Source organism: Neolamprologus multifasciatus, chromosome 17 (genome assembly GCF_963576455.1).
Source record: "Neolamprologus multifasciatus chromosome 17, fNeoMul1.2, whole genome shotgun sequence".
Taxonomy (NCBI): Eukaryota; Metazoa; Chordata; class Actinopteri; order Cichliformes; family Cichlidae; genus Neolamprologus; species Neolamprologus multifasciatus.
Genome location: NC_140455.1, coordinates 23,235,196 through 23,262,117, shown reverse-complemented (window position 1 = coordinate 23,262,117; position 26,922 = coordinate 23,235,196). Strand labels below are relative to the sequence as shown.

Here is a 26,922-nt window from a genome sequence, read left to right as displayed (position 1 = left end):
CTCCTTCCATTTGTCAAGTTCTTTGACAACACAATCGGGGAAGGGGAGGTTGATTCAGAGTTTGATTTTTCTTTCATTTTGTTATGAAATGTGTTCACAAAATAGAATAGGAACTGTGTTGTTGTTGTTTTTTCGTGCGTGGATGTGAGTACGAGTGTGTTCCTCAGTCCCCTGTTCATCAGGCATTTTTAGGCTGTTTATCAGTTCTGTATCTCGCTGAATGTGGGAGGATTCAGCACAACACAAATAGCTCTTTGCATGACAGACAAAGAGTATCTATTTGCTTCTCCTTGTCGATATGGTGCAAATTGCATTGGGCTGAATAGGTTGTTTCCGGTGCTCAAAGCTACCCTCAAAAGGAAGCATAACAAAATAGTACTTAGACCTCAGATGTTACAGTTCGACACCTGCTAAAAAAACAAAACATGGAGCACAGCCGAGAAAGTGTGAAGACAAGTTTCACTTAAAAACACTCGACTGCATGATTCAAACATCCAAAACAAATGAAAATCTATCTCTGCAGAAAAAAACTACGATGAGATGGATAATCATGTTTAGTGTGGTGTCCAGAATCATTGAGCAGATAACTGCAGCACTGTGCTTTCCAGGTGTGGGCATTGTTGTTGATGCAGTACTTCTGCCAAGGTTGAAGCAATCCTCTAAATATAGTGTGAACATATTTTACAATCATGATCAAAATATGCAGAAAGAAATTTAGAGTTCCAGGTTGAACTATTGCAAACTTTAAGTAGCAAGTCTTAAATTACTAGAGACAGCTTGCTCTCCGTAGCTGCATCTGTTATGTAATTTAAAGGTAACATTTTATATTAGCTTACAAATAGTATAGAGTCATAACTACCAAAATCAAAAATATGCAAATGCCTAAATGTCTCAGTAAATAGATGTGACTTGAGATGCATTCAAAATAATATTAAAAATAATAAAAACATTTAGATAATAAGGCATTAATTAAATCATTAAAAATAATTACAGATTGTTTTACCTTTGCATTATTTACTCTGTTTATTTTTTATTTCCATTCCAAATATTTCCCATATTTTTTTTCCCCGACACTCACCCGGGTCTTGGTTCTGGGAGTAGCCATCGAAGCACCTCCTCAGAGGTGTTCCCAAACCACCTGAGAGACAAAATCTCTCCAGCATTTCCTGCATCTGCCTGGGGGCTTCCTCCCACTTGGATATGGCTGAAATACCTCAGCTTCCAACATCCCAAGAATCAGTTTAAGGAACTGGGGATTGGTTTGCCAAGGCTTACACCACCTTGATTTACTCTGCACCACACACCTATGGCTTGTCCTGTAGGTGATGGGTGATGGGATGAGCGCTGCCTCGTGTGTCTCGAAGGGCTAAGACCAGGCCACGAGGAGCGTGCTGTGTTCTTCATAGCAGTCTTTTGAGGGGGGGACCTGGCCTTGCACCTCCAGGACCAGTTTACCTTGGGAAATCCTACCAGGGCAAATGCCTCGTAAGGCATAGCTGCGGATGTAACTCGAGTGCACAATAAGGTGGAACTTAATGGAGGGGTCATCATGTCTTTTCTATTTCTGTATTATATATTCTTAGCATTTTTAGTCTCTATTTCACCAAGCTTTTCTTTTCTTGTGTTTGCTTTTTTTCGTTTATTTGTGCATTTCTGCTTATAGAGACTGTCAAGGGTCAACTTGGCAGCTATTGGCTAATCAACACCAAGCTCACAAATAGAACACAAAGGTGTAAATGCATAAAGAAAACTTACAAATAAATCAACCTTTTCTTCATCTGTAAGTGGATTTCTTTTCATATTTTATTTGGCAGATTTTTATGCCAGATGCCCTTCCTGACACAACCCTCCCAGGGATTTGTGTCACCTCCCAGTCTCAGAACTAGCCAAAGTCTAAACCACCAAGGTTTAACAAAAAGACAAAATAAATGGAAATAATAATAAACAGGGGAATAACACAAATATGGTTACAATTCAAATGGGATTCTCACCAGTCATAATTGTATAATTTCTGCATTATTTTTCAATTATTTATTGAGAGGAATTTAATGTCAGCCATTTATTTATCCATTTATTGATTTTTGATTGATTTTTTTTATTGAATTTTAATTATGTCAGCTTCAGCCCTCCATTTTGCAGACATGACAGGGATGAGCTAGCCTAAAGGACTGTGGACTCAGTGAAGTCAGTGAAGTGCGTTAATGCAAGGCCTGTGTGTTTCTCTGAGTGCAGATACAGCTGTACATATCTGTGCTCCACTGTCCGTTAGCACAGAAGTGAATGATGAATTATTGCCCCTTTCAATGCTATAGGAGTACAGGCTGGACCGAGAGATAAAATGTGAATGAGTACAATCCTCTTTGTGTACTCCACACACACAGATCTGCAACAGCACAACGTTAACTGCAGGAGTTTGTGAAGAGCATGTGAGCAGGTTTTAGGATGCGAGATGTAAGAAAGTCTGGTGTTTTGTTAGACTGAACAAATGTGTGTTCAGGATGTACAAATTCATGTGTTCATACCAGGTCTCCTCTGTCCCTGCCCTCAGACACGAGCTGCTGGAGGAGGCTAGGAGAAAGGGTTTACCTTTTGCCCAGTGGGACGGTCCTACTGTTGTTGCGTGGCTGGAGGTAAATGGTCACCTATCACTAGTAGGTATATTAATAATTGAAGCGCGTATGATGGATGTAGCTTTACTTTTATTGAAGTATGAAGTTATGACCCAGTTTTCAATCACTTGCATGGATATTTACCGAACAGTAGCACAGAATAGAAATTTAAGAATATGTGATGATCACTGTAGTGACTCACTGACGTTTTAGAAAACACTGGAATATACAGCTAAAGGACCCAAAATACAGACACTCTTCTTCCCCCTAATGTTTACTAGCATATGTACATTCACAAGCCAGTTCATGACCTCCCTAATCCTCCAGCACAATGTTCTAGTTAAAGGCTGATATTAAAATATATTTGACTTAAAAGGCTTTTTTTTTTTTATTCTTAACATGATTTTTATTGCCAAATAAGTAATCAGTCTTTCAGGTTAACACTGTTGTCTCCTCACCTCTGTGTGATGAAGTTGTGGTTGGGGATGCCGGCCTGGTACGTGGCAGCATGTCGTGCCAACGTGAAGAGCGGTGCCATCATGTCGGCCCTATCTGACACCGAAATCCAGCGGGAGATCGGAATCAGTAACCCCCTGCACCGCCTCAAACTTCGCTTGGCAATCCAGGAAATGGTCTCCCTCACCAGCCCCTCAGCCCCGCCCACCTCCAGAACCGTGAGTTACACGGCAAATGTGGGAATTTTATTTCCACACATATTTGTTGAAGGAAGTGTTGCTCTAAAGGAGGGAAATTTTCTCATCATTTGTAACAACAGAATTGGCAAAAAACAGACAAAGAAGGAACAAGGATTTGGACATGGGAAAGCAGTTAGCCTAGCTAGCCTAGGTATATCAGAAAATGATAATAAACTGCATATCTACCCGCACAAAAAACGAAACAAAAAAGGAATTAGTGATTTTTCAAGATGCTGGATAGACCTGACTTTACACGGCTGTTTCCCATCTTTATCCAAAGCTAAGCTAACAAGTTCCTGGTTTAATCTTGTGGTTTCAAATCCTGAAATGTGGAGCCATTCCTTCAACATACATTCTGTCTGTTTTGCACCTTTTAAATTGAGTTTTTGTGAGTTTGGTCATGTGTATTTTTAGTTTTTCATTGTGATTTTTTTAAAATGTTTTTTTTATGATGTAGGTAAAGCACTTGAAGCTCTAGCTAGCTATAGCTATCTAGGTCACACTGGTTATAGTGCACATACATGTACTGCAACACTTCTGCAAGAACAAAAGGTTATTGCAATCATAATTTCTGCCTCCAAAACAGTTCTAGCAAATTTCTTTGGGACATGAGCTTCCCTGCTTGCATACACCACATCTTCACGCATGGGTAACACGCTTACCATCACATCCAGGTTGTCTGCGGTTTTTAATAGTTGCTTTAAGATAAGTAAGCGTATATTACAGTGGGAGTTGGTGACGGCCCAGTCTGTAAAACATGGCTCCTACGTGTACTGTAATTTAGCTTGCCAGTTATTCCACACCACAGTTGGTTTCATTGCTCCCTCCTGTCATGATAATTGCATACAGACTCTGAGGACACTGCTGTTCCTTAATGATTGCAACTGTTCACACTGCAGAGCAAATATGCTGTTATGCAAAAGGTACACTTAGACTTACAGTGCAGCTCATATATCACGCAGACGTGAGAAGTTGCATTGGCTGTATAAACCCAGCCAGGAGCATTCATTAAAGTTGTTTTTAGATGCTGCTAGTATGCATGCAAGCATTATAGCTCAGAATCTCTTCTCACCTCTCCTGTTGTTTAGTAACTTTGCCGGTACTCTCCGCTGTGCTACCCCTTCACCTCGCCCTCTCTTCCACCACTTAGCTCCACTTCCACACCTCATGAAATTTTCATTACAGAGCCAGAGACGAGTCCAATCAAACTCCCCCAACTGTGGCAGGCCTCACACTTAAAACCTCTGCACTTAACAGAGGGGGTTAATTGACCTTGTAAATGCAGCAGGATGTGCATGTCAAGCAGAAACTCTACAGAGTGTAAAAACTGGTGGTTTCCCAGCCTCGTTGAAACCAGAAACATGCAATGGTTTTATCTTTACCTTTTACCATTTCATCCCAACCTTTTTAAATGTTTTACCTTCAAACACCTGTCAGATGGACTCAAGAACCCCTTCACAGATCAATTTGTTCATTTTATTTATATTTTATACTATAAATCTTGGTCATATCCATTTCATAATGGATAATTACCTATAATGTGAAACCTCACGCTAAATGGCTAACGATCGCAAGTCATTAGTAAATGAGCGTGTTGCTTCACAGTCAGACCCACCCTTCCTTTTCACATTTAGTTTATACTACTTTTTTATTCTCCATGTTTCCCAAGCTAACAACTTCATCCCCCTGTTCATACTTTTTGCAGTTTCTTTAGCATTTTTTTTTTTGCTATTAGCACACAGTAGTAACTTTCACTTCTAAGTTTTTTTAATTACATTTGATTTTTTTCCAGAGTAATTACTTTCTACAGTAATCTGCACACATATTACTGTACACATATGCACACATATTAAACCAGTCCAGTTTAAATAGACTGGTGCTTAGTTCAAATAGATAAGTGAAAATGAACTTATCTGGTGAGATACGATCGTGGGGCGATCGTGGGGCGATCGTGGCTCAAGAATTGGGAGTTCGCCTTGTAATCGGAGCCCCGGCTTGGACAGTCTCGGTCGTTGTGTCCTTGGGCAAGACACTTCACCCGTTGCCTACTGGTGGTGGTCAGAGGGCCCGGTGGCGCCAGTGTCCGGCAGCCTCGCCTCTGTCAGTGCGCCCCAGGGTGGCTGTGGCTACAATGTAGCTTGCCATCACCAGTGTGTGAATGGGTGGATGACTGGATGTGTAAAGCGCTTTGAGGTCCTTAGGGACTAGTAAAGCATATACAGGCCATTTACCATTTAAAGCACTTTTCACTACAGGCCTTATTCACCCATTCACCTTATATGCCCTCAAATTTTCACGCTCCAATGGATGCATTGGGAGTATCTTGGCCACGGACGCTTTCGACCTGCTAGACGACCTGCTCTATCTCCTGAGCCATAGTCGCCCCATCTGTCCTATAGTGACCTTGACTGGAAATCACTGCCTTACATTTTTATTATCTAGGCAATAATATCTGATCCTGTAGCTGCTGAACAGTCATTCTTTTGCTCAACAGTGACAACTCAATGCAGCCAAACGGACAACAATGAGAGAAACCAGCTTAAAAAAAATATATATATATATAAATAATGTAATACAGTCACACAGAGAGGTTTATTAAAGGTTAGCATTATGTTACTGTATTTTTTTTAGTCCATTAATAAGAACATCATTAATGGAAAAATCCCCAAACATAGTCCAGGTCCATTTAACTGCCTTTCTTACTAATTTATCCCGTAGAGTAGCCAAGACAACATAATCATCACTACTATTGTTAGTTGCACCTGTAGGTGTGAATGATATGGACAGACACCATTAGAGATGTGTTTTGTTTCGCTCGTTTGAGTGAGCTGGCTGTCTGCTAGTGGAAGGTGAATAGATGGGTAACGTGCAATTTACATGTCTGTTGGTGTTGGTTACTAATTTATTCAGTCTTAAATGTTGTGCATGCCAAATGTCCCTGTTATCTGCGTCTCTTGTGTATGTATTGTATGCATATGTCCTGTGTTATACTTTGTGTTTTTGTCCTTTGCATATGCCCTTTGACCCCTGGCGGGTTTGGGGCCAGTTCATCATCTGACTGTGATGCTATAACACTATTGGCTTACAGTGGTGCTGCTCTTCTTCTTTAACACTGCTTGCCCCTCCTACCGGACCTCTACTACCAACCCTGCTGCTGCTCTGTCTCTTGGGCTCTGCCCCTTATAGCCATCAGGCAATGTATGGGTGACCCATGAGGAGATGGAGACCCTGGCAGCCCCTTCCAAAACGGTCAGTCCTGCTGTGTCCTTTAACGGTTACCCTTTTCTTTCTGTCACTCATATTTGTCTGGTGGTATAAGTGCGATTATCAGAGGGTGGAAAAATATGAATGGTTTCTAATGGAGAAGACATGAAGCGGTTAAACCCTTCCCCGGTCTATGAACCTCTTCTCAACACTAATGGCCAGCTTGAAGCTTTAAGCAGCTGCTGATGCCTCAATGAAGGTTTGAGTCACCGTTCACTGTTCTTTGGCTCAGTAAAGCTCCATAATGAAAGGTCACGAATCATCAATTTTCAGCTGTTTATTTCTGTGGTGTTGTTACTCGCCACATACCAGATGTCAGAGTTATTTAAATCGCATTTCACAGTCAGCTTTTTCGCATACAGGGGACTTTTCCTTATGAAACTGCATGTTGTAGAGTTTAATCAAAATACCAATCTTAGAAATAGAGAAACTTGTAAACGTGTGGAGAGACGTTTCATCACCTCAATCTCAGGCCAATCCGGAGGCAAGTGTCAGTGTTATTGTAGCAGGCAGAGTGTTCGTTATAAAATGATGGGTAAGTTTTGGGGTTTTTTTTTGTTTGATTTATTTTATTACCATATTGTATCTTAATTAACTGGATTCAGATTGTCCCATTATTTTAATTGAGAGTCTCCATTGTCATCCACTTACATGCAATTTAAGGTAAATTAAGTTAAAAAAATAAATAAAATAAATAAAAGCACCTTCCTTCAGCTATCGAAATTGCTGGAACACTAAAGCAAATGCCAATTTTGACAGGGTCTACTTTTGATTGGTTATGAAAAACAAAAAACATAAGCCATAAGGTGTATAACAGCTGCTGCTGAAATTTGTGTTTCCCTTCAGGGTCTCCTCATGCACTATCAGTTTGAATTGGATGCAATTTAAGGATTTGTTATTGTTCTAAAAGTCACAATTGGTCTTCATTTTCTTTCCCCTGTGTTTGAGCTAGAAGTCGGAGTCTGAAGAGGGCAGCTGGGCACAGGTGGGTGGAAAGCCTGTTGTCTCTTATAGGCAGAGTGAAAATATGCAATTGGTTTGGCGAGTTTTGTTAAATATCGTGTTAAATGTGTTTTCTATTAGACTCTTGCCTATGGTGACATGAACCATGAGTGGATAGGGAACGAATGGCTGCCCAGTCTAGGACTACCTCAGTACCGCAGCTACTTCATGGAGTGCCTCGTGGATGCCCGTATGCTGGACCACCTCACCAAGAAGGACTTGAGGGTGCACCTAAAAATGGTGGACAGCTTCCACAGGTAGTAGACTTGCATCATACTTATAATATATGTACAAAATGTTTGAGCTGGCTCTAGTAACTCATACTTTAAAAGGTTTTTTGGGAGGTGCTAAGCTGAGAGGGCATCCGTTTCTTTTTAACTTTGTTTTCCTGAAATCAGAACAAGTCTACAGTACGGGATCATGTGTCTGAAGAAGCTCAACTATGACAGGAAGGAGCTGGAGAGACGCAGGGAGCAAAGCCAGCATGAAATGAGAGGCAAGTACATCCAAGACACGAGCAGTTTGAGAGTGCGCATCTTTGCCAAGGCTGAAAATTTCCTCCATGATTTGTCTTTATTGAGTTCCTGCATGAAAACAGATAACTGTATTTCTGTGACAGTTCCTTTAAAACATAAAATGAATTTCCGCTTTGTATGAACTGTGTGTGAAATCTTACTATATCAGAAATTTCCAGACTAACATCTAGTCTAAAAGTATTTTAAATCTGGTAAAATGTGCAAGTTCAGTTGACACTTTTTCCAGGTACAAAAATGTTGTAATAAACCAAATATATGTGAAAACATTTGAAGTCCATACTTGTCTCTGCAGACGTTCTGGTGTGGAGTAATGAGCGGGTCATCCGCTGGGTGCAGAGCATAGGCCTGAGGGACTACGCCAACATCCTGCTGGAAAGCGGTGTGCATGGAGCTCTGGTTGCCCTGGATGACAACTTTGACTACAGCAGCCTGGCGCTGCTCCTCCAGATCCCCACACAAAACACTCAGGTACTACTGCAGCTGCACTGTGCAGTCTAGTCAATTTTCTTTGGCAGATTTGACTGTGCACTAACAACAACATTAAGTTGGTCTAACGTTTTTCCAGCTGAAAACAGAAAATCTTTATTGCGATTGAGATATTTTTTGGAGCTCTTTTTTGGCATAGACATTGAAAAAAAAATTTAAAGGTGTAAATTATGGGCAGAAATATCATCAGTCGCCAGCTTCAGTCCAAAAATAGAGGAATGTTGGTATCAGCCTTCAAAAGCCGGTGGAATCTAAATTAGAGCATGCAGATTTGCCAACTGTCACCCTGGCAAGTTTCCCTGTGAATTTTCACTGCTTATCTCATCTCTATACTCGGGTAAAATCCACGAATAATGTAATGTGTCAGCTGCCTCTGCTACCATGCAGCTAAGAATAGCTGGCCTTCTGAATGTGTTGTCTTTTTTTTGTTTGTTCTCCTTCCTCTTCCCCTCAGGCACGTCAGATTCTGGAGCGAGAGTACAATAATCTGCTGGCGCTGGGCACTGACAGAAGACTGGATGAGGTGAGAAGTAACTATCACCCACAAGAGATCACACCACTGAGGTGAAATGTGAAAACTAAGCCTTTTAAAGGATTTCTAACAGTCACATTCTATCAACGTTATTAGATATTAGGTATTTGTTAAATATAACAAATACTCTTACAAATTTTGAAGTTAGTTTGTAAAAAAAAAAAAATCCAAAATCCTACATATCACGTTCCCCTTTAAAAGTAATGAGCTCTGCCAGGATGTTTTGTTTTCACTTATGTTGAAGCATTAAGCTTATCAGTGTTATTAGGCCTCAGTTGCACAGGCCTATAGACAAGTTAGAGATCCCCTGGTAGCCTCTTGTTGCTATGGAATGATATGTTAACAAACCACTCGGCAGCCCCGACCGGTTGCTGGCTGTTGCTAGGTGAAATCAGTAGTAAAGGGGGTGCCGGACCATAAACCTTTCTGTGATTGCTTAGCAGATTGCTGCTGTCACCCATAGTCTGTATGGAAGATGCCAACTTGCCTTTAAACAAGCCATCAACTACTTACTGAATAGAAGTACCACTGCAATCAACATGTTTAACAAAGGTGTAACTTCACCTTGAAAGGACAATAGTCCCGGAGGTTGCCAGGAGGGAAAGGAGGGCCACAAACCAGTCTTAAGGCCTGAACCAGGTGGTGAGAGCGAGAGCCGTTTGGACTCGGGATAGTAGTCAAAGACTGCTCTCTTGAAACTTTCTTCTCTCACCTCATATAATTATTTAACTTTTCTGTCTAAAAACAAGCTCTCTATCATTCTGTCACTCAGTGCGATGACAAAGACTTCCGAGGCCCATCGTGGCGGAGGCAGTTCCCTCCCCGGGACATCCATGGTATCAGTATGATGCCTGGATCAGCAGAAACACTCCCTGCTGGCTTCCGTCTCACCGCAACATCCGGTCACTCCAGAAGACTGCCCCCAGAGGGTAAGTGCACTTCATTTCTCACACATGACACTTTCGCATTTCTCAAGCCTGGCTTTCAAACAACACATAGGTTATGTCTGCCTGTTGAACAGGGAGATGAAAGCATCTCACCTGGGAGCAGGAGCTCCTGCCCCTGCTGTGTGTGAGGAGCATTCTGACTGTGTCTCTTGTTCTCTCTGACTCTGTGACGGCTGCTCTGCAGTCCTCTATGAGGCGCTGGATGACAGTCCTGACGACATGTATTTGGATTGGTTTCAAGGTCAGCCCATCTGAAGGTCCTGGGCTTGTTGGCCCTGCGTGTGTTAATATTATTATTTGTAGTATTAGTCTACATATATTCCCTCCTCTTTACATGGTCTCTGCCAACCACTGTCCTGCTGTATCTCTCCTTTTCTTTGTGGTCTCTCACCCTCGCCTCTCTTTTCTCTTTCTATAATTAGCTCTCTTTAATATCCAACTCCAAGGGTATTGTTTTGCAGAGCTGCAAAATAGATGGTCTTTCACCCTGGTAGTTAAAAACAAACTAGGGGTCAAGCTATGGATTAGGACCCATGCTTGTTGGTTTAACCCTTGAAGTAATGAAGCAGCAAAACAAAAAGTGGCTGAGCGGTGCTATGTAAGTTGGCCTGAATCAGGAGGTTTACATAGGTGAACAGTACATCTTGAATCTTTTACCAACTAAAACTGACAGTTTGTGCGATTCCTCAACCCTTTACTGTTAAAGAGGACTCTGGCTAAAACAGTCTTAATATTAAAGGGCAATGCTGGTTTGTGAAATTTGGGTAGTTTGGTTTATTTGTTTGTTTTTTAAAATGTTAATGTTGTTCTTGCTAAAGAAATTGCTGAGATTTGGGAGCATTAGACTACTCTTCTTGCACTACACAGAAAGTTGGACCTCAATAAAAATAATGGAAGTCTGCCAATTTGATGACAAACCCTGTATTTAAGAGAGTGAGATCTGAAAGCATAAACTGGGACACAAGTTACACCTTAAACCACAGAGATTGACGTAGATGCTAAAAAAGGACAGAGCTGAACAGAAAGACCTTTCACAGTTTAGCACAGTTCAGACACTGAGCACAGGTTGGTTAAAGTAAACTCTCTACTGTAAAACTACTTATTAAACTTCCTAATGAATGAGTACTTGTTTGTTTTATCTTGAAAGGTTTTGGGCTGTTAGGGGATCAGTTTAAAACCTGTGTGATCACCACACTGCTCTGAACTACCTTTTGTAGCCACATTTCCATATCTCAGCAATTAAAACAACAGTCAGTTGTCACTTTCAGCTATCCGTGACAGCCTTTATTAGGAAAATGAGTTCAACTTTTGAGTATTTTGAGCTCTTGTAAATATTAAAACTATTTGGCTATACTTAACCATTATGGATGGGCAGAAATTTGTATAAATCAAAGAAAGTTTTGGTATTTCAGGTCCTACTAAAAATGAGTAAACTCAATCTGCTCATTAAGACTGTATATACTATGTACTATATATCCTATATGTACACTATATAAATCAAGATCACAATAAACCAGAATTATCCTTTAAAGGAAATCATTATCAATTATGCCATGCAGTAATACATGATGGGAACTCATCAAAATATACTGATTTTTGGCCAGCGTTCTCTTCTAACAAGGTGTTCCCAATAACACAGAAACAGCCTTCGTGTGTTCCTCTGTCTCTACTCACTCTGTCCCCTGATCTGTGATGTCCACAGCTCACTGATATCTAGTCGCTGGTGATGTCCACTCAAAGCAGGAATTTCCTTTGAGTGATCCATGACTACTTCTATGACGTGTCACTACAAGTAACTGCCATTGTGTGGAAAAAGGAAGACAATGCTCCTGCAATAGAGGAGACTATATAGTTTCAGGCTCACAGTGACCACTACCATGATCAAAGTTTGTTCGACTCTTCCACCTACTGAATTGGATGACCTAAAAAGAGCAACCAATCACTTTGCATTTTCATACAGTACTTTCTGTCTTGCAGTTCTTGCATGTTATGCAGCTTTGCACAATTACCTCATTGTCAGGTAGAAGTAAAGATAGAATCAGATGCTATGGCTGGATCTCGCCCACATATGTGAAGGGATGCAGAGACAAAACAACATGGTAAAATAGACTGGAATACAACATGTACGGTACTCTGTGCACGTTTTTTTTTTTTAAGTTTCTCACGTGACTCCAAAAGTTGTCCACCACTTTGGATGTGATACAACCTTAGCTAGGTTCCTGTGAGTTACTGGGTGAAATCAGTTGCAAAGAGGTTGCTGCAGCAGAAACTTCCTAGTGATTGTTTTTGGTGGCGAGGGCTGCCTGTAGTTTTCATTGGTTTTCTGCAAACAGTCGCTAACACAGTACCACAGTAGTGGTAAAACTAAAAGAAAATGTGGGTCACAAACCATTTTTCCTTCACAGCCGGTGCAACTTACGCCCGTGTGACTGGGCCCTTACTCACTCCATTCTACATTGTCATCAAAAATGTGGCATGTCTAAAATGCTGGACAGGTTAACCTCACGTGGTTATTGGTCACATATCTGCAAAACCCTAATACAAATGGGCAACAGGACTGGTTGACACCCCCCTGGTGGCCATTAGATAAAGTGCAGGTTTAAGTCACTTCTATGTTGGTTAAATTGTGTCCTGAAATGTGAACTTTAGATTTTGATTACACAACTATAAACTTGAGTAAAATGGCAAAATATTTGCTTTAATATTAGATTTAATAAAGCTGATAGATTAAGGAGCTTGGAAAGAAAGGGACTGAACTTCTTTAAAGACACTTCACATCTCATCCAAGAGGCTTCTTCAGCTCTCAAATTAAATGTGGAGACTCTAAATACCTAAATAGACACTGATTGTATCAACATTCCTTTGTCATATTTGGATAAAATACAAACAAAAAGTGTTACTGTCAGTGCTCACAGTGCGTTCTAGAAATCTTGTCCTTGGTAATCGTTTGGTAGGTAGTTCTTAGGTAAAAGAAATAGTTCCCCCTCAGATGCAGTCCTGAAACTGCAGCCTCCTCTACTGCAGGAACATGCTACTCAGATATTTCTTGTCCCTGCTGAGAATCTCTAACCTTGTGGTTTGGTGTGGTAAGGAAGTAGAATAATGTTTCCTTTCCCTCTGGATCCATCTTGCACAGTAGGAACCTAAATATTCCGACTTCATGATAATTCCCCGCTAACTGTCTCCCCTACAGTTGGACCATCTGCGGTGCAGCGACTGGATAGCTCCACGGTGAGAACCTACTCCTGCTGAGAGGAGGAAGAGAGGGACCTTAAACTGTACACTGTATGTAACACAACACAGAATCTCGCCCTGTTTAATGCACAGCTTTCCTCAGAAGCACTTAAAACAGATACTGGATGAAAGAGACGAGGGCCATATTCCCCCCCCCCCCCCCCCCCCCCCCCCCCCCAAGATAAGCATATTTGTCTGGTCGGCTTGGCGAGGCTCTGCAGTGTTTTGGCCAGGTAGCTGTGATAAGGTGATAGGAGACAGCAGGGCATGCAGGGAGCTGTGGTCCCATCCTGATGTCTGCCCTTTAATGTCTGTCCAAAAAAGATGAGTCAGTTATGGTCAAAGCTTTAAAAATCAGCTTTTCAGATGAACAAGGAGCGTCTAACACAGAGATTAGTTAACAAAGTTCATTTACATGATTATGACTGTTCACGGCTGCCGAAGAAGGCCTTATGAAACTTATCCAGACTTCACAGATTACAAAGTGAGCTTGCCCTAGTCTCCAATTCCAGTTTCCCAAACAATGAGACATTAAACATAATTATGTTTTGCTAGAAAAAAAGAAAAAAGTCCTTAAAAACAATTTAAAATCGTTGAAATGAATCGGTAATCATAAAACTTTACAAGACCTCGGCTAAATGTTTACTAACGAAACAACGTCCTAATATTTGAACTTATGTCTTCTTGAATCACCTCTGTGACATAGGCTGTCATCAGTGCATTTACACTGATCAGCCACAACATTAACAGCAAAGAAGTAACACCGATCACCTTTTTGCAATGCGGTTGCAAACCTTTGGTCCTGGCATGCATGCGGATATTGTCTCTACACTGCTGTAAGACCAAGCATACTGAGCAGGATGTTCCAAAACAAGCCTGATTCAATAACCCCAAGGACTCATTTTACTACCAGGCACAACAGGAAATCTGTCCATGACCTGACAGGTCAGAGCAGATTTGTTATAAGATTAGGAAGGTGGTTTTATTGTTGTGGCTGTACCAGTTCAAGCATTTCAGTCATGCAATAAGGACTAAGGTTAAAGTGAAATAAGTATGTGGGAAAAGGTAGAGCACAGCAGAGGGGGTTGAATCAATAAGGGAAAAGGTGCTGTGTTATAACTATAATAAGATCATTGTGCAGGCAGTTTCTAATGCTTTCACCAGCTTGTTATACTCCTACACAGCAAAAAAGTAAATGGTGCAAAGTTCAGAGCATTTCAGAAACTGGGGATACTGTACCAGAACGATACAGTAAGACATTTGCATTACCTTCGCAGGCTTCTGCATTTCAGGATCAGTATTTACTGAAGGTGCAAAACTTGATAAAATATTTACCTACTTACTTTTTTTTGGGGGGGGGGGGGGGGGGGGGATTTGTTTAGTAGCAACATTAAGCCTCCTCAGTTTGAAGTTGCAAAGCAGTAAAGCATGAAAACATCTGACGGGAGTGAAGAGTTTTATAGGCGCTATACAGCAGCAGACCTGTCATTATCTGCTGCTGTGTTCAGTTATGGCTCTGCTGTGCGCTGAGCCGCACTTTAGAACAGCTTACAGCCCAAAACACTGTTGTTAAAGTTGCGTGGCTGAGATGAAAGAACGCAATGAAGCCTGTCAATAAACTGAGTGCATAAACAAAAATGTGTAGAAGAAGACTTTAACACCATCCATTAAGCAGACAGGGAAGTAATTAATCATTATGCATAACTTAGTTACCTCAGCTATGTCACATATGTAAATGTGGACTATTTGATTTGGGGATGCATAAAATAAGATCAGGCTCTATGAAACTGCCTGTACCAGATGATCAATATTTACCTCTTAAAGCTGAAAACTATGTTTTCAGGGAGCCTCATGTTTTATTAACAAGTCATTTGACTTTTGTGCTGGTTCTTTGTATACAGGTTATATATGCATGCCAGTTAGAACATGGGAGGAAAAAAAACTGCATCTTGGGCACCTGACTCGGTCCACTGTGGTGAATCTAGTCTGCTCTAGCTTCATATTTCTATTTGCTGGACTTTAACTCCTATCCCCTTTAGTTTGACTATGTTCTCATTGGCTGCCCCTTGCAAACTGAATTTTACCATGTTGTAGGAGGGGCTTCTCAAGGGTTTCCCCAGAGGGCGAAAGCAGGCTGCACATGAACCTACGCTGTATTTATTGGTGAACAAATATTCTGATTTCCTGTGGGCAATCCTTGCCTTGCCATTAATTCTCATCTGTTCCCAATTGGAAAAAACCTGAAAATACCCCTGGGGCTCCTGTGCCTGAGTTGACCTCATTAGTTTTTCTAATCTGTTATCTCCATCTGAAATTGAGCATTTAGATCACTCTGAAGTATGAATTTCTGCCTCACAGGGCTTACTTTCATACACTCATTTCATGAAAAATTGGCTATATTTAATATAAGAATCTACAATTTTAACAGAAAATATGGGGGATTTTAAGAGGTCCCTTTGAAAGTTCTTTTAAAGGTTGATTCATTAAAATAAGGATGCCACTAAATATATCTGAAAGCATCTTTTTCCATCTTGTTTAGCTGATACCTACAAGAAAGGTCAAAGGTTCATCTCGAAACAGCGAAAAGTGGGGTAAAAATAACTAAGTGCTCTCTCATTAAAATTTACTCACTGTTTCCCCTCAAGGTGCAGTTCTGAAAGGAGACTAATTAGTGGAGCTGCTAGACGGGTGAAACCTGCTGAGGAGTGAACCATTCTGACACGCACTGCCAAGAAGCCCTGCTCTCCTCTCTAACACCACCCCCACATCCACAACCCCTTTTCGTCCCCTATAATGTGGGCACCAGACGCCGGTGCTAAACTGTCCTGCAGGCTGCCCCATTTCTACCTTTTACATGTACAGTTACTTGTCAAAGCATAATGTACTGTGTATTTCTTCTACAGGAGATGTGTAGGTTATCTGTAAATTAATATAAATATGCCATTTTTAATATATACATATATATATATATATATACACACACACAAATATATATATATATATATATGCACACACACAAACACATATGTATAAAAAGATATTCAGTTTGTGCAAAAAAAAAAAAAAATCAACATCCCTGCCACCTCATTTAGTGGACCATAGATTACTATATGCTGCTCTTAACATATTACCCCATCCCTCTAGATCATTTTGTATATATGGTTTTATTTTTTCATTGTGCTGCTGCTGATGATGATAATGATAATTATGACGATGATGATCCTGTGCTCCACCATAAAGTGAGAGGAAGAGACTGGATGTTGTGGCAAAACACACCCTCTAGTGGTGGGGAAAAAAACAACTTCTAGCCCCCATTCTAGCAACTACGTGATCCTTTCTTATGGACTCATTTTTTTAAAAAAGCATTTTGAGGGGATGTGTCGACACGCAGGAAAAAACATGACAAGCACTTTCTTTAAAAAACAAAAAACAAAAAAAACGCATCAACTCAACGGACTATTTAGTAGCCAAGGACAAAATAAAAAAAGAGACGCCGATGCTCTCTGAAGTCGCACAAAACCTCCTCTCAGAGATCAAAGGGGGGAAAAAAGAAGAGGCAGTGCATCATACATAGAACATGTCACTTGTTGTACTGTATGTTTCGTCAGGCGATGCATTTACACAAAAAGGACAACTACACTTTTAGCCGAGCTGGCCTTCTCCCCCCCTCCTCCCTCCTTTCAGACACAAACAGATGAAATAACTGAAAGACAGACTGCTTTAGCTCATAGTGTGTGTAGAGTGTATATGACCATGTTGAAGTGAGGTGACTTAATGATAAAACAAACAAACAAAAAAAAACCTGTTGCTTGCTGTGACTTACATTTGGTGTAATCGTTAACGCTTTGTTTTCTGTCAGTTTTCACAGGGTGACCTGCCGTACTGCCCTGTTATCTGTCTTTTAGTTATTTCCGACGGACGACTCAAAATCAAGTCTTAAAAGCTTTTAATTTTACATTTTAATTTCTTCTATTTGCACGAACAACAAATCGCTTTATTTTGTGTCCCGTCCCCCCCCTTTTTTTTTTTATTTTTTTTATTTACTACTTCTTGTACTTTGGTCGAAACAGTGGTGAGCAAACAAATTTTCATTGTCAATAAAACAAAAAAAAGAAAAATACTGTCAATGAATGAGTCTTCATTATTTTTCATGAATCACAAAGCCATACTTTGCATTCACATTATTATTACGTTGCTTTCTATACGTATACAAAGGGTAGAACAATTTTATGTAGTGGTTTACGAAAATACCCTGATGTTATAATGAATATGGCACCTGTATTCTGTAATGTAACCCGGTTTTGCATGAATTGTTTTTGATTTCCAGTTAGTTTGGGTTTTCTCATTTAATTTGTATTGTTTGAAAATGTTTAGTTTTAGGTTAGTTTCTATTAGTTTCAGTGTTATTTGTATGGAGGGCATATCCTCGGGGCAAGATTTAGGAAGATGTGTATAGGTATTACAAACAGGCCTAATCACAAACTACTAAACTAACAAATATTAAAACTACGTCCTATGTTTTTGTTTTAGTTTAAGTTCACAATCATATCAGCTTTTATTTTTTCCAAAAGTCTAGTTTTGAATTTCAGTCAACTTTTTTTCACCTCTAGTTGTAGTTTTAACTATAATAACATTCATCAAAATGTTAATAATTTGATTCTGATAACACAAGGTTAGTCGTTCAGTTCGATCTCACAGCCTGAAAGTGTGTTAATTGTACGGACTTTAAAAAAAAATTACATACACATATAGTAGCAGTATAGGGGGCTTGTTTACAAGCTGTTGTTTTGTGTGTGTGTCATTTACTTTTTGTCCTTTTATGGTATTGCTCCCCTTGTGCCTTTGTGAGAAAAAGCACCACAAAATGCCAACTCGGCAGCCAAAATGTATCCAAAAATCAAAACAAGAACAAACAACACGCCATTCCAGCTAAAGCTGTTCATTCATTTGGATTTAGCCTTTGTTAGTAACATAAAGTGACCACATTAACAAATGCTAAATGCTTCATATGACGTTTTTGTTCACTCCCTTGCATTAAACACACAGGTCTGCACTTTAGTTGCATTACTTTTGTTTCATGACAGTCCTTCTCTGATAGCCTAAAGAGCCAGAATCATAAAAATGATTATTTAATTATTTCTAGATCTAACTGTATGATCCATTCAAAGTAGAAATATGAATGCACTTGTGTGGATCTGGAATGGTTTCCAAAGGCTAGACATCAATGTCTACCTTTTCTTCATTTAGAAAACAAGAAAAGTTTATTATTTTACTGAGAAATTGTGCTCACATTTGCAGCACTTTGTGCGTAGCATTTTTGCACATTTATTATTAATGGAGTGACTTTTGTGTTGCCAGAAACTGCTCAGACTGTCCAGTTGGCATCCCACTGATGAACTCAGGCTGCACCGTGTCTGGACGCTCTCTCTATTTGCTTCTCGATGTCTTTAAACACCTCTGGGTCCTCAATAGTTGGAGAGATCTGTGGAAAAAAAAAAATCTTAACATGGAAAAAAAAAACATATAAGAATTTTGAAACTACCTTGTAAGTGGTTCATTTATTCTTTTTTCTTTTAATATATTTATTTTTGGAGTTTTTGCTGTTATTTTGATAAGTCAGTAGACATTTCCTTATGATGGGCACATTAATGAATATTTTTAGCAAGTTAAAGATTCCTGTGGGTCTTTTGCTGTTACCCTTGTGTTCTTTTTTCTACCTTTTTCAGATGCACGCTCTCTTCTTGGTCTGATCTTTGCAATACACCCACTTAGTCCTCAGTTTTTTCCCCCCTTTGAAGACATTTTTGATATTATTATTTTGATATTAATGGTCTTGAAGCTGCCAGGTTTCTAGTCCAAAGCACAACTTTGATGGTGATAAATAGCACAGGTAATAGTCCAGAAAATTCACAGTGAGAGAGTGGGCGCTGTGTGCACAGTGAAGGCACAATGCATGAAAACAACAACAAACAGAATGTTTTCTGAGCAGTCAATGCAGAAATCCTTGTCACACTGAAACGTTTTGTGCAGCTGAAAAATCTGTTGACAAATCCACCATATGAGGAGGTATTCTCAAGTTATTCTCTCCTGGAGACTTCTGAGACAGCAACTCCAAAGAGAAATCTTTGGAGTCTGAAAACTCAAAAGAGCCACAATTTTGTTTTGAGTGAGTGTGGGGTTTACTAATGCACCATCGTCGCTCAAATTCTAAGTAGCAAAATTAGCATTACCATCTCCAGAGTTGCTGTAAAGCCTTTGCAAAAGCAAAATAAAATTTAATTCAGAGATTTTATCCTCAAGCATCAGAAATGTTTGATGAGAATAATGCACTACATGTGTCCTTAACAGCTGAGTCTTACCTTGTAGGGCTTGCCATTGACCAGATTGGATAAAGAGGAGCGAGGAATCTTTCCAGAACGTGTCTTTGGCAGCCCGCGGACAAAGAGCACTTTCTTAAAGGCAGCCACTGGACCGACGGTGTCTCTCACAAGTTTCACAATCTCACTTACAATCTCCTCTTCCGTTTTCTGCACACCTGAGACGTGTAGCGCAAAGCATAAAACGTTAATACCGCCGGGTAGTTTTATTTTATGCCCTAAATTCCTTGCAAAATTATGACACCCAGTGAGTATTGCTCACCATTCTTAAGCACACACAGAGCCAAAGGAACATGACCCTTCAGAGAGTCTTCTTGCCCTACCACAGCACAGTCTCCCACTGCAGCGTGCTGCAGCACTGACTGTTAAAAAACACAACCGTCAGAGAAACATTCACATCCTCTTCATCAACACCTGTAACTGCTCTGATACCTCCTCCAGTGCTCCAGCAGAGAGCCTGTGGCCTGCCACGTTGATGACATCATCAGACCGGGACATGACGTAAAGGAAGCCCTCCTCATCCATAAAACCAGCATCCATGGTGTCGTAGAATCCCTTAAGTCACATTTGGATCAGATTAAAATTGCAGCTTAAAGTCAATTCCTCCAGACGGTTTAAACATCACTAATGTTTAAGGGCTACAAATACCTAAAGTTAATCTGCAATGCAACACGTCTAACACTAGAGGGACACCTCTTCCTATATTATTTCAGCTTGTCAAACTGTGGTCCACAAAGCCTCTGCAGCTGGGGTGTGGATAATACAGGAACAATTTTGTTTTTTTAAACAAACAACTGACTTTTTGTTTTACTAAAATTCACTGTGGAGTTTGGGTGGGTGTTTTGCTTCATAAACTGTTCAAATAAATACAGGTTTTAAATCTTTTTAAGCTTCTTAAATGATTAATCCTGGAAAAGGTTCAAGAACCACTGAATTAGTGCTGAAGGAGAATTCTTTATTAATTGTCTTTATTATTCCGCTCTTTTGTGACTAATTTGACTATTTAAATATAGCAAGAACACATAAAAAAGGGAAATAGTCTTTTGCACTATACCGACAGTCACATATAAATGAATCCCAATGTTTTGATGACCAGCGAGAATTTCTAAAGTAATTATGTAACTTACTGGAAACTTTGTGAAGTAGAGTTTCTTGAACAGATCTTGATTCTGCCATAAAGACAATGCTGCCCCAGGTGGTAAAGGCAATCTTAAAGAAGACGTACAAAATTAATTCAGATAACTGTATGAAAAAGTCTGATTCATGACAGTTTCTATATAGCAACACAGATAAATTACCTGCTAGGCATGATTTATTGTTTAAACTCAGAGAGTCAGTGTATCCAATGTTAAAGGGCAGTAAAGGGCTCGTCCTACAATAAAACTCAGCGTTTGTTTAAAAGGAGACAGGAGAGACCCAGTTCTTGAACAAATGGCCCAATTTCCCAGGTTTTAAACTAAACAACCCTCTGCATGGGTTTATTCACTACAAGCAGAACATTTAAATTTAAGCAACAATCCTGTAACAAACAAATTCCATTATGGCGTCTAAAGAATTTACATTTTACAGATTTTTAATAACATTTTAAACAACAGTAAGTCAGCCAATCACATAGTAGAAACTCAGAGGATTTAGGCACGCGAACATGGTCAGCACAATCTGCCGAAATTCAAAGAGAGTCTCAAAATAGTGAAGAAAAGTGGCTTTGAATATGGCATGGTTGTTGCTGCCAACATGGCTCTGCTGCAACATTTAGATGGATGGATGGAAATTTAGTTTAAACAACAAGCACAAAAGCGTGGATCCATCCTGTTTTGTATCAATGATTCAGGTCGACGCTGATGGTGTAATTATGTTAGGGATCTTTTCTTGGCACGCTTTGAACCCTCTAGTACCATTTGAGCATTATTTAAATGTCACAGCCTACCTGAGTACTTATGCCGACTGTGTCCGTCCCATTATCGCCACAGTGTAACCATTTTCTGATGGCAGATGCAGGATAACGTGCTGCATCACAAAGCTTAAATTATCTCAAACTGAATTTGTATGCATGACAATAAGTTCAATGTACTCAAATGGCCTCCACAGTCACCAGATCTCAGTACGATAGAGCACTTTTAGTATTTGTTGGAATGGGATATTTGCATCATGGATGTGCAGCCAATAAAACAGCACCAACTGTGAGACGCTATCGTACCAATGTGGACTAAAATTTCTGAGGAATGTTTCCAGGACATTACTGAATCAATGCCATGAAGAATGAAGAGTTAAGGCAGTTCTTAAGGCAGACGGGGGTACAAACCAGTAACACAAGGTGTACCTAATATAGTGGGCAGTGAGAGTACATTCCATGTCAACTCATGTGAGTTCTAAATCTAAAGGCCTGATTCTTCGAAGATGTAGTCTAAATCTGATTAATATATTTTATTAAACTACTTTTAAACTGTTATTGACGAAAAAAAGTTTTTTTTTGCCTGTAGTTTTGGGTTCATGTTACCAAATCATGGTGGATGCAGTCACCATGCATGATTATGTGTAAGGAGGCTAAAAAGAAACCTGCAGCCACTTTGTTTATTTAATCTGTTCATGTTTTTGGCAATTTTCTAGTAAAAACCACGGTGGCTAAGAGCTGTAACACATCACACATTTCACAGACTCTCCCTCCTGCCTGTAAGCTTACTCTGTAAATATTCACACAACTTTATGAAGCTGTTTGAGTTTTGGCTGGCACAGACTTTCTGGATACAACAAGCAAGTACAATAGCACAGCTGTTCCTGTCTGAGTGTAGCTCTGCCTATCATTATCTCAGGATGCACTGTAGCATGGAGTCCTTGGAAATCCCCCTTAGCACTGAGTCAATACCAGCAATTACAAAGAACAACGGAGTGAAGTGATAACAGATAGGTAGAAGTCTGGAAGATAAGCTTCCTGATGAAGTCCACTTAACACAGGTAACTCTCTTTCATGAACATGCGCATGTACACCCTGCCTTCCCAACTCCAGCAATAGAAGTGAGTGCTATTTATAGTCATATGCTTGTTTTTCAAAAGTGAATAATTACCCTTAATGACTAAAAGATTCAAAGTCCACATTTCACTTGTGTACAAAGAGCAAATATATAATATTTTTAATGTCCGTGTCCAAGTGAGAGGCCCAGAAGAAAGAAAGGTGAAGCGATAACTAAGCCACTCACGTTGCTGTGAACATATGCACCTGGCTTACCTCACCACAATATTTCCCAGGCTTCTTGGCTTCACCTCCTGTATGTTATCATCGATCACTGTGACTGGAGGAAAGGGAAAAGAGTGCATTTCAAATTCAGAGGTGGTTCTATCCCCCCGCTGGCAAACTGGAAGTGCAAAAAGCTTAAACGTAAGACAGGGAATTACAATCAGAAGACGCACTCTTGCCCTGATATCCCTCACGCTGTAATCGTGGGGGTAACACACTGAATACAAAGAGGTCATTTCTTACCATTGTAACCTGGAACTGGTTTGCCAGCTTGGCCTGCAGGTGGCGTGAGTGAGTTTCCCAGACCGATACAACTGGAAGTAATAGCTGAGCCCGTTTCTAACAGGATACAAAGAAACAAGGATTCATGAAAAATTCATTAGTGAGGCACAAAGTTTTAGCCAAACCACAAGAGTTCTGGATATGTGGTGTAATGTGACTGTTTTACTGTCCTGTATGAAAACCCTTTCATGGGGCACTGATCAAAAGAGTCTGCGTGGTGTTGTGTTGCCTCTGTGAGCAGCGTTAACCTACATTGAACTAAAGTATGACAGCTCCTATGGGCTCTCCCCGACTCCACCACACAACTATGCTCCATTAACGGCAAAGACTTGCCTGGCAGGTCTGTTAGCCCACCCACCGATGGAATAACAGAATCAATCCAGCTCAGTGGGGAAGATTACATCAGAAATCACACAGCAGCAGGCAAGCCCAGCATCTGTGCAGAAACAGTCCTCCTTTTTAAGTTGGTGGGTGAACATCAGTCTCCCGGCATAAATACGAGAACAAAGTCCGCCTTTGTGTCTTCAGTTCAGCTCGTGTTTCAGTAAAAATGCACACAACAGGTAACAGACAACACAATTATTTCTATCATTTTCATCCGTCCATGTAAATGTTTTTATTATGTTATCTCTTTATACATGCTGTTTGCACAAAGGGCAAGAATAATCTTACAGAAGTTTAAGGGACACATTATATTTTCTCTTTTTTCCTCCGGTCATACAGGCAGACACACACACTTAAGAGTTTTGGAAAATGTTCTACATAGTTTTTTCATACACTTCCACCTGCAAATCTGTGTGTGAGGGGCAGCCAATCAGAACAAAGTTTGCTAGTGCTATAGTCACACAAGGGAAAATAGTGGCTGGAGACTGCAGCGTGACCATTTGTGATCAGGACAGTAATTTAACCACAAAATTACATTAGCACTCGGAAATCTTGCACAATACGTCCAATTTTTCAATGAAGCAGACTGCAGATGAGTTGCACTCATCAGTACCGACTGCACAGACTGATTGTAATGTGTTGGGAATCTGCCAGCATTTATAATAAGATGGAGATTATTTGCAAACCCTCCCTAATCTCGAACCGCAACCCGTGCAGTCACCACACTATTGAAAGTGATTGCTCAGGAGCTTTTGGGTGCTGCATGCTCAACATCTCGGTGACCAATCACCAGCCAACCAACAATTTTTCCTAGCCACAAGGAGGTTGGCTTTCTACATCGATTGAGCAGCTAAAAGGGAAGATCTTCAAACTGCTTCGTCTGACAGTGGATGGAGCTGCGGACAAAAGCCCAGTATTATTTAAACAGTTAATCAAGCAAAGCTACTTTAGTAGAGCCCGAGAATATAAGATGTTATCTTCGGGTATATTAGGTCCTATTTAAATTTGGCATTTTAGTGCCAACCAGAGCCTGGGCTTATTGGACCACTTTACAAATAAGGGGTTGCTAAAATGCCTCATACTTCCCATGACGAATATGTAAATGGATGCACAAGCTGCTTCACAAGGTAATGAGCCTACTCTATAGGAAGTGCACGTGGTATAAATATGATGCTTGTATCATACATATTTGATGGTCGTTAACATGCAAATGAATGCAGACAGGTACTCTAAAACCAAATCGGATCATGTCTTGAGCGGGGGAGGAGGGTAGAGCTGGTGGCAGAAATGTCTCGTCTTCTGAGCGAGCAAAAGGAAAATGGCAAAATATTCAAATCTGCAGGCCCGCTATGCAAATGACAAAATCAGACATACCCCCTCATTAAAGCCAGAGGGAAAACTATATTAACAGAGGACTTCGCATGGGTTACACACCTGTGTGAATGAACATGAAAGACTGGGCGGGAGCGGGAACCTCTTCGCCAAAATGACTTTACATCCAGAGGTAATGGTGCCCTGTGGTGTTTTCTTGTAAACAAGCAAAATTCTGTTTACATTCAGCACATCTCATCAAAATGCACCGTGTGACTCTATGACATGTGAACAACAAGACTGAGCATGCAAAAGCTGCATTCATGTTCATGTTTACATGACACCAGTCACACAACCTTGGCTAGGGTCCTGCAGCAAGTCTTACATTACAGTCAGCTGTTCATCATTGGAATAATGTGAATCATCTCACAAGATGTTCAGAGAGATAGAAGTAAATATGTTGGCATGCACATCCCCAAAGATCTCAATTGGTCTGCCAACACCAGCTCCCCCCTAAAGACAATACAATGCCTGCATTTCCTACGGAGACTGAGAGCATCCAATCCTTACCACTGCATCTTTACCAGATCACTGCAAGATCTGGGTTAGCAATGTCAGCAGAAAAGAAAACCTTACATGTGGTTTTACAAGTGTCCACAAACCCCATCAACTCCAAACACAGGCTGTTGATCCTAATTGCTTCAGACGGAAGCTTCTGCAGCTCATCTGAATCCCTAAAACTGTTTTTTGACATCATAACGTAGCTCTAGAAGATCTTGGGGAATGTTGAAACATGACACACTGGCATGGATTAGGACAAAAGTAGCTCTGTATCTTTCTGAGATGTGAATTTGATCTAGTATATAATAAAGTTCCCTCTGCTACTAATCGAAACAGGTGCAGGCAGACAGAGCCGCTTCCAACATCCAGCACAGCAGGTTTCAAAGGGAGGAGGCTGCAGTTGGTTTGGGGGGGGGGGGGGGGGGGGGGGGGGGATTAAGTTAGCAAATTATGATGGAGCAAAGGAGGGGGAGGGTGTCGGGGGATGTTTGGCGGAACACATAACACAACCCCTGTGGCCTCTGAACTGGCAACCTCGCTCATCAGTGACAAGTTAGCCACTCTCTGCAGGGTTCAAAACCCATCACTGACAGCGGGTAACAGCACTCACTGCCAATGATTTTTTTTTTTTTTTTTAAGTATTACACCTTACAGGGGGGGATTCAGGTTGACCCACCATTTATAAATCAGATGGCAGTTATTTGAACACCTTTCCCAAAACGTCTGAGAGTGACTGCTGTCATCGTTTGGAGACAACGACGACGCAATAGAGAACAGCTACAATAGCTACAGTGTGATGAGACATCCCCTGTTGACCAGTCAACCCCATTTGATTTCTCTTCAGTTCTGCTGACCGTTACACCTTGCACTGCAAAATCCACACACTTTTAATCGGACTAAGAGATGAGAGTATGCACCATTTGGTGTTTCAAGATCAGTGCTGATACTCTTCTAATGCTCTAATGTTTTATGTCATTTAGTATGTTGTGAAAAACAGAAGTTAACTTTTCTGTGCAAAATAAATAATTGAATAGAAATGCAGAATTATTACAAAGTTGGATGATAAAAACAGCTGATCACATGTAATCATAATAGATTCCGATAATATTCTTCTTTTCATTTTGAGTTTTAAACCAATACTGGCAATCAGCCAATAGCAGAATTTCAGTCTGAACCAGGAGGATGCAGTAAGGGCCATTTACAAGCTCTACTGGACTGCACGTCGATTAGGGCTCGACACAGCTACTGAACCATGTCAGCTTGAGTGGAGTGTTTAAACCTGGCTGTTTACAGCAGGAGCCAGAGCTCGCTGGCGGCAATCCAGGCACAGCCAGTAAATTCAAAACTCAAATGAAAAGAGACATTATAATTGGACCTCAGCATTAAACAAGCCATACAGGAAATCAGAAGTGGCTGTGCCGCTTTCAGCCGTGAAATCAAAGATTTATAAAGCAAAGATTTCTCAATAAT

General features: G+C 40.4%; 2 protein-coding genes across 12 annotated transcripts in view; one reads left to right on the top strand and one right to left on the bottom strand.

Moving 5' to 3' along the window:
* Window positions 1–16,421, top strand: part of ppfia2 (PTPRF interacting protein alpha 2) — a 186,274-nt gene extending 169,853 nt beyond the window's left edge. For 4 of the 10 annotated variants that reach the window (XM_085138666.1, XM_085138665.1, XM_085138674.1 and 1 more), the window contains 9 exons: window positions 2,549–2,630; window positions 3,083–3,283; window positions 6,491–6,553; window positions 7,521–7,553; window positions 7,652–7,827; window positions 7,969–8,066; window positions 8,399–8,574; window positions 9,047–9,115; window positions 9,897–13,111. In XM_085138666.1, coding sequence (XP_084994792.1) covers window positions 2,549–2,630; window positions 3,083–3,283; window positions 6,491–6,553; window positions 7,521–7,553; window positions 7,652–7,827; window positions 7,969–8,066; window positions 8,399–8,574; window positions 9,047–9,115; window positions 9,897–10,199 — 1,201 coding nt within the window. In that variant the 3' untranslated portion in view covers window positions 10,200–13,111. Of the gene's footprint in view, window positions 1–2,548; window positions 2,631–3,082; window positions 3,284–6,490; window positions 6,554–7,520; window positions 7,554–7,651; window positions 7,828–7,968; window positions 8,067–8,398; window positions 8,575–9,046; window positions 9,116–9,896; window positions 13,112–13,264 lie in introns of those variants that run through there. The other 6 variants (XM_085138669.1, XM_085138668.1, XM_085138671.1 and 3 more) reach the window with 6 other exon arrangements.
* Window positions 14,669–26,922, bottom strand: part of acss3 (acyl-CoA synthetase short chain family member 3) — a 66,330-nt gene continuing 54,076 nt past the window's right edge. For both annotated transcript variants that reach the window (XM_085138676.1, XM_085138677.1), the window contains exons 10-16: window positions 23,158–23,253; window positions 22,906–22,969; window positions 20,810–20,891; window positions 20,115–20,237; window positions 19,945–20,044; window positions 19,665–19,840; window positions 14,669–18,787 (exon numbers count right to left, since the gene is read on the bottom strand). In XM_085138676.1, the coding sequence (XP_084994802.1) occupies window positions 18,704–18,787; window positions 19,665–19,840; window positions 19,945–20,044; window positions 20,115–20,237; window positions 20,810–20,891; window positions 22,906–22,969; window positions 23,158–23,253 (725 nt within the window). In that variant the 3' untranslated portion in view covers window positions 14,669–18,703. The remainder of the gene's footprint in view (window positions 18,788–19,664; window positions 19,841–19,944; window positions 20,045–20,114; window positions 20,238–20,809; window positions 20,892–22,905; window positions 22,970–23,157; window positions 23,254–26,922) is intronic.